The sequence below is a fragment of the Triticum dicoccoides genome, chromosome 4A (genome assembly GCF_002162155.2).
Source record: "Triticum dicoccoides isolate Atlit2015 ecotype Zavitan chromosome 4A, WEW_v2.0, whole genome shotgun sequence".
NCBI lineage: Eukaryota > Viridiplantae > Streptophyta > Magnoliopsida > Poales > Poaceae > Triticum > Triticum dicoccoides.
Window position 1 is genome coordinate 499,073,957 of NC_041386.1, and position 13,244 is coordinate 499,087,200.

The 13,244-nt window shown below is 44.9% G+C and overlaps 1 protein-coding gene across 1 annotated transcript; it reads left to right on the forward strand.

The window, feature by feature from the left end:
* Window positions 1–6,792: 6,792 nt before the first annotated feature.
* Window positions 6,793–8,202, forward strand: LOC119289011 (proline-rich protein 36-like). The gene is made up of 2 exons (XM_037568458.1): window positions 6,793–7,536; window positions 7,613–8,202. The coding sequence occupies exons 1-2, from the start codon at window positions 7,089–7,091 to the stop codon at window positions 8,002–8,004; spliced, it is 840 nt and encodes a 279-aa protein (XP_037424355.1). The 5' UTR covers window positions 6,793–7,088; the 3' UTR covers window positions 8,005–8,202.
* The last annotated feature ends 5,042 nt before the right edge of the window (window positions 8,203–13,244 follow it).

Sequence of the window (13,244 nt, forward strand, 5' to 3'; positions counted from 1 at the left end):
GAGGCATGGTGAGATGCCCCCAGCTCCTGTTCCTGCTAGGCCAGCCAGTTTCGGCCCATGTCATTTTTTTCCGTTCTACGAATTTGCCTTTTATCCAGAGTACTGCATATTTACAGAAAACCCCTTAAGAATCACGCATTTAATAACTGTTGAACCGTTCATCGAATTAAAACGAACTTAATATGAAACTTGCTTAGAAATTCATCTAGTTTAATAATATCCAACTTTCATCTATGTTTAAAATGTTTACAATGTTGTTTGATTAATTTTTGCTCTATGCCATGCTAAAATGATTTAATTCATAACTAAATAACCGTAACTCGGAATTTAATAAATTTTATATGTAAATGGGGTAGAAAAATGCCTAGTTTAACATCATGCACTCACCTAGCAAGTTTAACAACTCTAAAATTATGTTTAGGGCAGAACAGTACCAAACCTAATATATGCATATGAGGAGTTTCTGGACTTGTTGTTTTGTTGTTCCGGCCTCATTTAAACTTGCCTAGTTAGGTAGGTTTTGTTGTGCTTCACCTCTTGCCATGCTAACAACATTTAATATTGTTGGGTACATAAACAAGATCGAACTAAATAAGTCATGTGGTGTTTTCTTCAATATGCAACTCCGTTGCATATTGTGCTCCACTTAATTTTTAGAATTGTTTGTGCATTTTTGCCATGCCATGCTTCTTTAAACCGGACATGCATCATACTTGATTGTGCATCATGCCATGTTCATGTATTGGTTGTTTACTATGTTGTGTGCTTCTTTCCGGTGTTGCTTCTTCGGGTTGGTTCCGATAACGTCGCGTTTGTGAGGACCCGTTCGTCTACGTCCGTTTGTCTTCTTCATGGACTCGTTCTTCTTCCTTGTGGGATCTCAGGCAAGATGACCATACCCTCGAAATCACTTCTATCTTTGCTTGCTAGATGCTCGCTCTTTTGCTATGCCTATGCTACGATACCTACCACTTGCTTATCATGCCTCCCATATTGTTGAACCAAGCCTCTAACCCACCTTGTCCTAGCAAACCGTTGTTTGGCTATGTTACCGCTTTGCTCAGCCCCTCTTATAGCGTTGTTACTTGCAGGTGAAGATTGAAGTTTGTTCCTTGTTGGAACATGGAGATGTTTTTCCTTATTGGAACATGTTTACTTGTTGGGATATCACAATATATCTTATTTAATTAATGCATCTATATACTTGGTAAAGGGTGGAAGGCTCGGCCTTATGCCTAGTGTTTTGTTCCACTCTTGCCGCCCTAGTTCCCGTCATATCGGTGTTATGTTCCCGAATTTTGCGTTCCTTACGCGGTTGGGTTATAATGGGAACTCCTTGACAGTTCGCTTTGAATAAAACTCCTCCAGCAAGGCCCAACCTTGGTTTTACCATTCGCCACCTAGCCTCTTTTTCCCTTGGGTTAGGCCAGCCCAAGGGTCATCTTTATTTTAACCCCCCCCCCCCAGGCCAGTGCTTGTCTAAGTGTTGGTCCGAAACAGAGCCACTTGCGGCGCCACCTCGGGAAAACTTGAGGGCTGGTTTTAGCTATACGTAGTGTTCATCTGGTGTTGCCCTGAGAACGAGATATGTGCAGCTCCTATCAGGATGTCGGCGCATCGGGCGGTCTTGCTGGACTTGTTTTACCATTGTCGAGGATGTCTTGTAACCGGGATTCCGAGTCTGATCGGGTCTTCCCGCTAGAAGGAATATCCTTCGTTGACCGTGAGAGCTTGTGATGGGCTAAGTTGGGACACCCCTGCAGGGATTTGAACTTTCGAAATCCGTGCCCGCGGTTATGGGCGGATGGGAATTTGTTAATGTCCGGTTGTAGATAACTTGAACCTTAACTTAATTTAAAATGAATCAACTGAGTGTGTTACCGTGATGGCCTCTTCTCGGCGGAGTCCGTGAGGTGGACACGGTGTTGGAGTAATGTTTGCGCAGGTTGTTCTCTAGATTCTCGCTCGCGCTTTGCCTCCTCTTCTCGCTCTCTTTTGCGAATAAGTTAGCCACCATATATGATAGTCGCTTGCTGCAGCTCCACATATTTTACCTTGCCTTACCTATAAGCTTAAATAGTCTTGATCGCGAGGGTGCGAGATTGCTGAGTCCCTGTGGCTCACAGATTACTATTACACCAGGTGCAGGGCCTGATGATTCCGCTCCAGGAGACGCGTTTGAGCTCAAGTGGGAGTTCGACGAAGACTCTCAACGTTACTATGTTTCCTTTCCTGATGATCAGTAGTGGTGCCCAGTTGGGGGTGATCGGGACCGTGTCGCTTGTTGGGTTATCTTTTATTTTGGCGCTGTAGTCGGGCCATGAGTGTTTGAATTATGTAATGTTATTTATGTACTTGATTGACGTGGCGAGTGTAAGCCAACTATGTTATCTCCCCTTTTATTATCTATATTACATGGGATGTTGTGAAGATTGCCTAACTTGCGACATATGCCTTCAATGCGATTATGCCTCTAAGTCGTGCCTCGACACGTGGGAGATATAGTCACATCGAGGGTGTTACAGGTTGGTAATCAGAGCCTTCCCCGACCTTAGGAGCCCCATTGCTTGATCGTTTTTAGCGGCCGAGTTGTGTTTAGAAAAATGTTTTGAGTCATTTAGGAATTATATAACGGAGAGTTTAGGAATTCTTTTTACTCCTCAGTCTCTTCATCGCTCTGGTAAGGCATCCTGACGTAGAGTTTTGACTCTTCTCTTCTCAAATTTCACTAAAAAAAAATTTAGGATCACGCGGGTATCTTGGAATCGTTCCGATGGTTTTATGATGAGAACATTGTCTTGGTGCCTCCTATCAGGGGTTTTGTGGAAGTGTCCCGGGGAGTTGAGCTCTGAGGTGTTGTCATCATAATTTTATCGTTGCAGTTCTGGAATACCTGAGTTTAGTACGCCGACATCGAAAATCTCTTTTATGCAGTTCGTTGGTGAGATAACCTCGACGCCACCCAGTACTGAGGCGGGAGTTCGGGAGTATTGCCATAACTTGTATAACGTATGCTTTTCGAAGGTTGAGGTAGATGATTTCTGAAGGTTTCTTGGTTATGTGTTGAAGGATGGATACAACTGGATGTAGGATTTGCTAGATTTGGGTGAGATATTATGCTTCCCCTGTATCCCCAACACCTGATTGCATAACCGGAAAATTTCGGGAGTTTATAAGTGGGAATTCAAGTAGATCTTAGGATATCTTTCCGACAGATGTATGATTTGAAATTGGGGTTCGACGTCTAGTGGTCCGCCTATTCACGGTCGGTTTTACAGTGGTCTCGTTGTGTCTTAAAGAGTCATTGGCTATGCCGACTCGGGGATGCTTCGTATGTCATGTGCACTGCCTTGTACATGATGATGTTGTACGATCGAGCCCGTGTAGGCCCCACCATGAAAACTTCGGACGAAATCTCTATCATATGTTTGTTCTGGCTTATTCTGCAAGCCAATCCTTTGTTTTGTTTTGAGTTGTGGTATTCGAGTTGCTTCAATGTCAAATGTTGATTCCATCCCTTGTCTAAGCGGTGTTCTCATACTTCGATGTGAATACCAATCCTTCTTGATCATCGAGATTGTGCCGTCAATCCTTTTCAACCGGGGTGTTTCTCTTCAAGTGGATCCGATCACTTCAACATTCGCAAGATCTATTACTAGTTCTTCTCAATGTTGTTTGTTTCATCCATCCCAAGTTGCCTTTGTTCTCCCACCCTCCCACCCTTGTTTTCTTCAAGGACTCAGATTTCTTAATCAAGTATCCTTTTTATTCATGTGAAGTCTCTTCTTTCTTTTCTTTCAATATTCTTATCCGGTGATTATCAGGAAGATTCTAACGGAGCTTCAAATTCGTCACTCATTCTCTTCTTCGGTGGTTTCAAGTCAAGCTTTGTTGATCATACCCTTTCCTCATGTCAATGCTTTCTCATGCCGGTGCAATTCTTAATCGTTCACCTCTCACTATTCTATTGTTCCGGAGTGCTGAAGATATCTCAAAGATTCGTGTTTCCACTCTGCTTTCGTTCAAACTTTTTCGAGAATGTTATCTCATTCAAGTCATTTAACTCAACCGGCGCAATCTATCTTTTAAATCATTCAACGGTGTTTCTTTTTCAGTGGGCCCTAACCCACAGGGTTTTTTTCCAGGATCTTACCTGACTCTTCTATTTTTCCGGAGCTATCCTCAAATTTCTTTTCGAAGTTTGACATAAGAATGAATTATCATAAGTCTTATGTTTTCTCCAAGATCTACCGAATTCTTTTCATCGTTGGCTCAATCTCTTCGCGTTTGATTCTACCGGAGTGTCTAAACAATTCATGGTGGTGTTACTCATTGTCTTTCCAACTTTTGAAGACCGAAGAAGAGTTTCTCCTCAATCTTATCCGTTCGCTCAAAGATTCATGATGCTAGCCTTATGCCATCCTCTCATAATTATTTTCAATTGTGAGAATCTTTTTTTCACCCATCAGGATATATTCAAGGGTATTTTCAGTTCGATTATCCGGAGCCCATCATTTCAGAAGACTTGTTCATTCTTAGCTTTCAGCTCTCGTTCCCAAAATCTCACCGGTGCATCATTCAATATTCTTTAATCAGCGCATGATCTCTTCGTTTCAGTTGTATCTAAATTCTCTCAAGCATCTTCGTTCATTTAATAAATTCTTCCCGGTGTTTCTTTATCTTTACTTCGTTCATTTCCAATTCTTACGGTGGTTCATTCAAGATTTCTATTCCGTATCAATTCATTCATGGTTTCAATTCTACCGGTGGTTCGTTGAAGACCTTCTCTAGTTTGTGCTATATCTATCTTAATCCTTTCTACGAAAATAAGTAGTATGTCAAATCCGTTGCTTGTCATCAATCTAAATTGGTGAAGGATACGCGTAACATAATTCTTATTCTTGTTCATCCAAGTGATTAATTCCCTATTCCGGAGGTTCATAAAATTTTTTTGGGTTCAATAGCTCATCTTTCTTTTCCCGGAGTTCCTAGCTGTCGCAATTACATCACCATTGAGATTCATCTAAATCATTGCAAGGCTTCAACCTTATTCTTTTCATCCTCCATTTCGTTTGATCATTCTTTTATTACGGAGTTCCTCATGGTGGTTCGTCAAGGATTCTTTTCATTCTTCAATTGTTTTTCAAGATATCTCTTGAAGCGATGATCCGCCAAAATATACTTCAAGTTTTCTTCTTCTCGCAATCCGGAGTGCATCCTTTCTTTTGTATCATTGGAGGTGGTATTATGTCATTCTTGATAATTTGAGTTCATGTTTCATGATTCACATGTTGTTAAGAATGAGATATTTTAAATCCATCAATCTCGTCATTGGGGTTACCTTTGGTTATATTTCACCTAAAGCCTTCCTAAGCTTTGTTGCTATCTATGATGCTTATAAAGGAACCAAGTTCTTCTTTATCCTTTCGATGAACAAGTTCCTCGTCTTCTTGTTCTTATCAATCCAATATTGTTTTCGTTAGTGGCAGAATTTCACCTCAAGTTCTAGAGATGTTTTCCATAAGCCCACTACAAGCTTGTCCTCTTCGTTGTTGTTTTCCCAACAACCCCGCGCAACCCTTTCTTGCAAGGATGCTTTCCAAGTTCAATTATGGTAGAAGTTGTCATTTTCTTCTCCGCTCTTTTGTTCCGACAATCTACCTTTGATTCTTTCAACCGGAGGCATTGTGATGTTGCTCTTTTCTCTCATCATCTTGGATCATGTTCTTTTCGTGATTATCCATTTAACCGGAGTGTTCTGTCCTTTTTGCTCAAGTTCTTTCGCCTTATCAAGCCTTGCATCCCTTCTCAACCGGAGTGCTGCCCAAAACTGTTCTTCCTTGTTCCTCTTTTCTAACAAGGTTCTTTCAACTTGGTTCATCTCCGTTGTATTCTTTTCTCGAAATGGCTTAACCTTTTCAAGGTTCTTTGGTTTCACTCGTTTGTCAAAGAAGCAACTTAGTTTTACCTCTTCTCTTTCTCTTTCGTTTTTCCCTCCGGTGCCATTCTAGATCTCGGGACGAGATCCTCTCGTAGTGCTGGAGTGTTGTAACGCCCCGAGACTGATGTGCCAGGTGTCCTCCAGTTATTCGCAGTCGTTGCCATGTCATTTGCTTGCGTATTGCATCTTGTCATGTCATCATGTGCATTGCATCATCATGTTTTCGAAACTTGCATCCGTCCGGGTTCCCCAGTTCCGTCCGTTGTCCGTTCTGAGCCCAGACACACTTGCACGCGCCTGCGGCACCTCCGAAATATTATTTTATAAGTGGCCGGTAAATGTTCTCGGAATGGGATGAAAGTTGGCATGTGGTGTTGTTATGTTGTTAGTAGGTCGCCTGCCAAGTTTCATCGCATTCGGAGCTCGTTTGATAGCCCAACCGTTAAACTATAGCGGCAATATAGTCGGTCTAACGTCGGACGTTTTCGGTCTCCGGAAACAGTCGCTGGGCCTCTCTCTCTCTTCTCTTCTCTTAGCTCGAGACCGTCTACACAGCTCACTACCAACCGCCAGGCCCCGAAACCCTCTCTGCACAGTGCATTGAACTCCCCCTCGCGCGTGTTCGAAAAATGTCCCGGACCCGACCCGGGCAGTCATCACCGTTGGATCCGGATCATCCCCAAACATCTACAAAACGTCTCTGTTTTCTTATTTGATCTCCCTAGCCTGTTTATCCGAGACCGTCCGATTAAGATCGGAGGGTCCCGATGCCCCAAAACTTAGCCTTTTGTTTTATTATAGATAAACTCTAGCCTAACCCTAAAAATCCTCCCCCTTGTCCCATCGCCGCCGCCACCCACTCACCCCTCCCCTCGGGATCTTCCCAGATCCACCTCGTAGCCAGACCGAGCTCCACCTAGTTTTCCCCACTGGACCAATCCATCGATCTCCACCAACCACAACGCCGACTGCCTCTTCCTTCCCGATCCACCCAACCATCACCTGCTTCCGCTGCGATCCATCCCGGTCCAACCAGCGAGCGCCCCTCCTCCTGCTTTGATCCTCGAAGGGATCGAGAGAGCTGCCTCCTTCCCTCGTTCTTCTTCCTCCCTTGCCTCTCTCTCATAGCGTGCTCCCTCTCTCTCCCATGTCTCTGCAGGAATCAAGTCCCGCCGCTGCCTCAAGTCCACCCGAGGCCTTTCCTCCTCGTCGACGCTGCTCCTGTGAGCAGTATCGGGATGCCGCCGTCGTTTCGCTTCGTCTGGTAGCCCTGAGCAAGCGCCACAGCCGGATCTACTCGAGCCCGCCTCGCCTTGCGCCTCAAGTCCCATGTCCGCCGTGGTCGTGGAGCACATCAGCGTTGTTCTCGCCTCCCTGCAGGAACCGAACTGCGCCGCCGCGCCCAGTTCCTCTGCCTCCTCTGCTTCTTCCTCGAGCCCGCAAGGGAAACAAGCACCGCGTCGCGCCCTGCTTCCGTCCCCGCCGCCGCGCCCTGCTTCTTCCCCCTCCTCGAGGAGATGCCCTCGCCTCGAGCTCCAGCGCTACAAGGCCGCCTTCTGCAGTTCGTTTTCGCCGGAGTTCCCCAACACCAGCAGGTCACTGCACCTCTTCTCTGTCGCCTCCTTCCTATCTCTCTCTCTCACCGGACTACCTCTGTCTCCTTTGTAACAGAGCCATCGCCTGAGGAGCTCCTCTCCTGCGATGTCTTCATCCTCGCTGAGCCTCGCCATGGATGTTGTCGCCCTGGCCTCGGACCTGCCAAGTCCCTCGCCTCGCTGCCCCTTCACCCGCTCGCTGGAGCTCTGCTCCCAGACGTTCTCGCCGCCAAGGCTGTCGCTCTGAACCTGTCGCTGCCGTTTTTCTTCAGAGACGAGCAGAGGAGCTCGCCCGTTCCTGCGCGTGCGTTGACCGCGTCCAATTGCTCGATCTGCCAGTGCCCCGTCTCGATCTCAAGGCCCATTCCCTTCCGAGCCGGCCCCCTCTCCACGTCGCCCGCGCCCTTGACCTCAAGCCAGCCGGCCCTCTTGGGCCTCCTCCACCGACCAGCCCATGAGGCATGGTGAGATGCCCCCAGCTCCTGTTCCTGCTAGGCCAGCCAGTTTCGGCCCATGTCATTTTTTTTCCGTTCTACGAATTTGTCTTTTATCCAGAGTACTGCATATTTACAGAAAACCCCTTAAGAATCATGCATTTAATAACTGTTGAACCGTGCATCGGATTAAAACAAACTTAATATGAAACTTGCTTAGAAATTCATCTAGTTTAATAATATCCAACTTTCATCTATGTTTAAAATGTTTAAAATGTTGTTTGATTAATTTTTGCTCTATGCCATGCTAAAATGGTTTAATTCATAACTAAATAACCGTAACTCGGAATTTAATAAATTTTATATGTAAATGGGGTAGAAAAATGCCTAGTTTAACATGATGCACTCACCTAGCAAGTTTAACAACTCTAAAATTATTTTAGGGCAGAACAGTACCAAACCTAATATATGCATATGAGGAGTTTCCGGACTTGTTGTTTTGTTGTTCCAGCCTCATTTAAACTTGCCTAGTTAGGTAGGTTTTGTTGTGCTTCACCTCTTTCCATGCTAACAACATTTAATATTGTTGGGTACATAAACAAGATCGAACTAAATAAGTCATGTGGTGTTTTCTTCAATATGCAACTCCGTTGCATATTGTGCTCCACTTAATTTGTAGAATTGTTTGTGCATTTTTGCCATGCCATGCTTCTTTAAATCGGACATGCATCATACTTGATTGTGCATCATGCCATGTTCATGTATTGGTTGCTTACTATGTTGTGTGCTTCTTCCCGGTGTTGCTTCTTCGGGTTGGTTCCGATAACGTCGCGTTTGTGAGGACACGTTCGTCTATGTCTGTTTGTCTTCTTCATGGACTCGTTCTTCTTCCTTGCGGGATCTCAGGCAAGATGACCATACCCTCGAAATCACTTCTATCTTTGCTTGCTAGATGCTCGCTCTTTTGCTATGCCTATGCTACGATACCTACCACTTGCTTATCATGCCTCCCATATTGTTAAACCAAGCCTCTAACCCACCTTGTCCTAGCAAACCGTTGTTTGGCTATGTTACCGCTTTGCTCAGCCCCTCTTATAGCATTGTTAGTTGCAGGTGAAGATTGAAGTTTGTTCCTTGTTGGAACATGGAGATGTTGTTCCTTGTTGGAACATGTTTACTTGTTGGGATATCACAATATATCTTATTTAATTAATGCATCTATATACTTGGTAAAGGGTGGAAGGCTCGACCTTATGTCTGGTGTTTTGTTCCACTCTTGCCGCCCTAGTTTTCGTCATATCGGTGTTATGTTCCCGGATTTTGCGTTCCTTACGCGGTTGGGTTATAATGGGAACCCCTTGACAGTTCATTTTGAATAAAACTCCTCCAGCAAGGCCCAACCTTGGTTTTACCATTCGCCACCTAGCATGTTTTCCCCTTCGGTTAGGCCAGCCCAAAGGTCATCTTTATTTTAACCCCCCCCCCCCGGGCCAGTGCTTGTCTAAGTGTTGGTCCGAAACAGAGCCACTTACGGCGCCACCTCGGGGAAACTTGAGGGCTGGTTTTAGCTGTACGTAGTGTTCATCCGGTGTTTCCCTGAGAACGAGATATGTGCAGCTCCTATCAGGATGTCGGCGCATCGGGCGGTCTTGCTGGACTTGTTTTACCATTGTCGAGGATGTCTTGTAACCGGGATTCCGAGTCTGATCGGGTCTTCCCGCTAGAAGGAATATCCTTCGTTGACCATGAGAGCTTGTGATGGGCTAAGTTGGGACACCCCTGCAGGGATTTGAACTTTCGAAAGCCGTGCCCGCGGTTATGGGCAGATGGGAATTTGTTAATGTCCGGTTGTAGATAACTTGAACCTTAACTTAATTTAAAATGAATCAACTGAGTGTGTTACCGTGATGGCCTCTTCTCGGCGGAGTCCGGGAGGTGGACACGGTGTTGGAGTAATGTTTGCGCGGGTTGTTCTCTAGATTCTCGCTCGCGCTTTGCCTCCTCTTCTCGCTCTCTTTTGCGAATAAGTTAGCCACCATATATGCTAGTCGCTTGCTGCAGCTCCACATATTTTACCTTGCCTTACCTATAAGCTTAAATAGTCTTGATCGCGAGGGTGCGAGATTGCTGAGTCCCTGTGGCTCACAGATTACTATTACACCAGATGCAGGGCCTGATGATTCCACTCCAGGAGACACGTTTGAGCTCAAGTGGGAGTTCGACGAAGACTCTCAACGTTACTATGTTTCCTTTCCTGATGATCAGTAGTGGTGCCCAGTTGGGGGTGATCGGGACTTTGTCGCTTGTTGGGTTATCTTTTATTTTGGCGCCGTAGTCGGGCCATGAGTGTTTGAATGATGTAATGTTATTTATGTACTTGATTGACGTGGCGAGTGTAAGCCAACTATGTTATCTCCCCTTTTATTATCTATATTACATGGGATGTTGTGAAGATTGCCTAACTTGTGACATATCCCTTCAATGCGATTATGCCTCTAAGTCGTGCCTCGACACGTGAGAGATATAGTCGCATCGAGGGTGTTACATTTTATGTCAATATTAAAATATTGTCTAGAATCTTATGGATCTGAACATTCATGCCACAATAAAAAATTACATTGGAAATATGTTAGAAAGCATTCCACATCAAAAATTCTTTCCTTTTATCATTTACCTACTCGAGGACGAGCATGAATTAAGCTTGGGGATGCTTGATACATCTCCAACGTATCTATATTTTTTATTGCTCCATGCTATTATATTATCTATTTTGGATGTTAATGGGCTTTATTTTACACTTTTATATCATTTTTGGGACTAACCTATTAACCGGAGGCCCAGCCCAAATTTCTAATTTGTTACCTATTTTAGGGTTTCGACGAAAAGGAATATCAAACGGAGTCCAAACGGAACGAAACCTTCGGGAATGTGATTTTCTCAACAAACGTGATCCAGGAGACTTGGAGTGTGCGTCAAGAAACAAACGAGCCGGCCACGAGGCAGGGGGCGCGCCTACCCCCCTGGGCACTCCCTCCACCCTCGTGGGCCCCTCGTTGCTCCACCGACATACTTCTTCCTCCTATATATATCCATGTACCCCCAAACATCCAAGAGCACCACGAAAACCGAATTCCACCGCTGCAACCTTTTGTACCCGAGAGATCCCATCTTGGGGCCTTTTCCGGAGTTCCACCGAAGGTGGCATTGATCACGGAGGGCCTCTACATCAACTCCATGGCCTCTCCGGTGATGTGTGAGTAGTTTACTTCAGACCTTCGGGTCCATAGTTATTAGCTAGATGGCTTCTTCTCTCTCTTTGGATCTCAATACAAAGTTCTCCTCGATCTTCTTGGAGATCTATTGAATGTAATGTTCTTTTGCGGTGTGTTTGTCGAGATCCGATGAATTGTGGGTTTATGATCAAGTTTATCTATGAACAATATTTGATTCTCCTCTGAATTCTTTTATGTATGATTGGTTTATCTTTGCAAGTCTATTCGAGTTATCAGTTTGGTTTGGCCTACTAGATTGATCTTTCTTGCAATGGGAGAAGTGCTTAGCTTTGGGTTCAATCTTGCGGTGCTCGATCCCAGTGACAGAAAGGGAAACGACACGTATTGTATTGTTGCCATCGAGGATAAAAAGATGGGGTTTATATTATATTGCATGAGTTTATCCCTCTACATCATGTCATCTTACTTAAAGCATTACTCTGTTCTTATGAACTTAATACTCTAGATGCATGCTGCATAGCGGTCGATGTGTGGAGTAATAGTAGTAGATGCAAAATCGTTTCGGTCTACTTGTCACGGACGTGATGCCTATATACATGATCATACCTAGATATTCTCATAACTATGCTCAATTCTATCAATTGCTCGACAGTAATTCGTTTACCCACCGTAATACTTATGCTCCTGAGAGAAGCCACTAGTGAAACCTATGCCCCCTGGGTCTATATTCCATCATATTAATCTTCCAATACTTAGTTATTTCTATTACCGTTTATTTTACTTTGCATCTTTATTTCTCTTTATCATAAAAATACCAAAAAATAGTATCTTATCATATCTATCAGATCTCACTCTCGTAAGTGATCGTGAAGGGATTGACAACGCCTTTATCGCGTTGGTTGCGAGGTTCTTATTTGTTTGTGTAGGTGCATGGGACTTGAGCGTGATCTCCTACTGGATTGATACCTTGGTTCTCAAAAACCGAGGGAAATACTTACACTACTTTACTGCATCACCCTTTCCTCTTCAAGGGAAAACCAACGCAGTGCTCAAGAGGTAGCAGGCGACGCTTAAAAATGATCTCGAGTCTCTGATGAATCGACTCAATGAGGTCCCTGGCCGAGTGCAAGAATGGAAGAAGTCTTTTGCTCGATGTGGTGCTGACGTGGCTGTGTCACTAGTTCGTGTCCACTGCAAGGAAGCCCGAGAAGAGAAGCTGGCAGCGATCAAAGTTGCCAATACCAAGAGACATGACTTCCGATCATTCATGGAAACCTTCATTGATGCTGCCACTCGGATTGCTGACGGGATTGATTTGGACGAGTTCGTCGAGCTTGCAAGCCCTCCTCCTGCGGAGTGAACAAACTTTATGCCCCGCCTTAAATTTGCCTCGGAATGCCGAGTGGTTTTGTATCCGTTAAACCCTTCGGGCCTGATGTTCGAGTACTTTAATCCGTGCTCTGGAACCTTAGGATTTTATCTGAACTTTGGTTGCTTTTGAATCTTTTGACTCTTTGCGCAGGACTTGTTTCTTGCAGTTTGGGTTGCTATTGACTTTGTGATGCAGCTCAGTCGAGTGAATCATGAGCAGATTGTGGTCGACCTGCATCTTGCCATCCTTATGGATAAGGATGGAGCGGGTGTTGTATTTGTGGCAAAGCTTCGAGGACAGATCATGCTCGACCTGCACCTTGCCGTCCTTACGGGTAAGGATGGAGCGGACGTTGTATTTGTGGCGAAGCTCCGAGGGCAAATCGTGGTCGACCTGCACCTTGTCGTCCTTACGGGTAAGGATGAAGCGGGCCTTAAGACTTAGGTGAGTACTGGACTACAGCTAAGTCCCCGAGTGGGAGGGTTGCTCACCACTCGGCGGGATTTTTTGAACTTAGGCGAGTATTGAACTGCAGTTAAGCCCCCGAGTGGGGGGGGGGGTTACTCACCACTCGGTAAGATTTTTTTAAACTTCGGCGAGTATTGAACTGCAGCTAAGCCCCCGAGTGGGAGGGTGGCTCACCACTCGGTAGGATTTTCTAAACTTAGG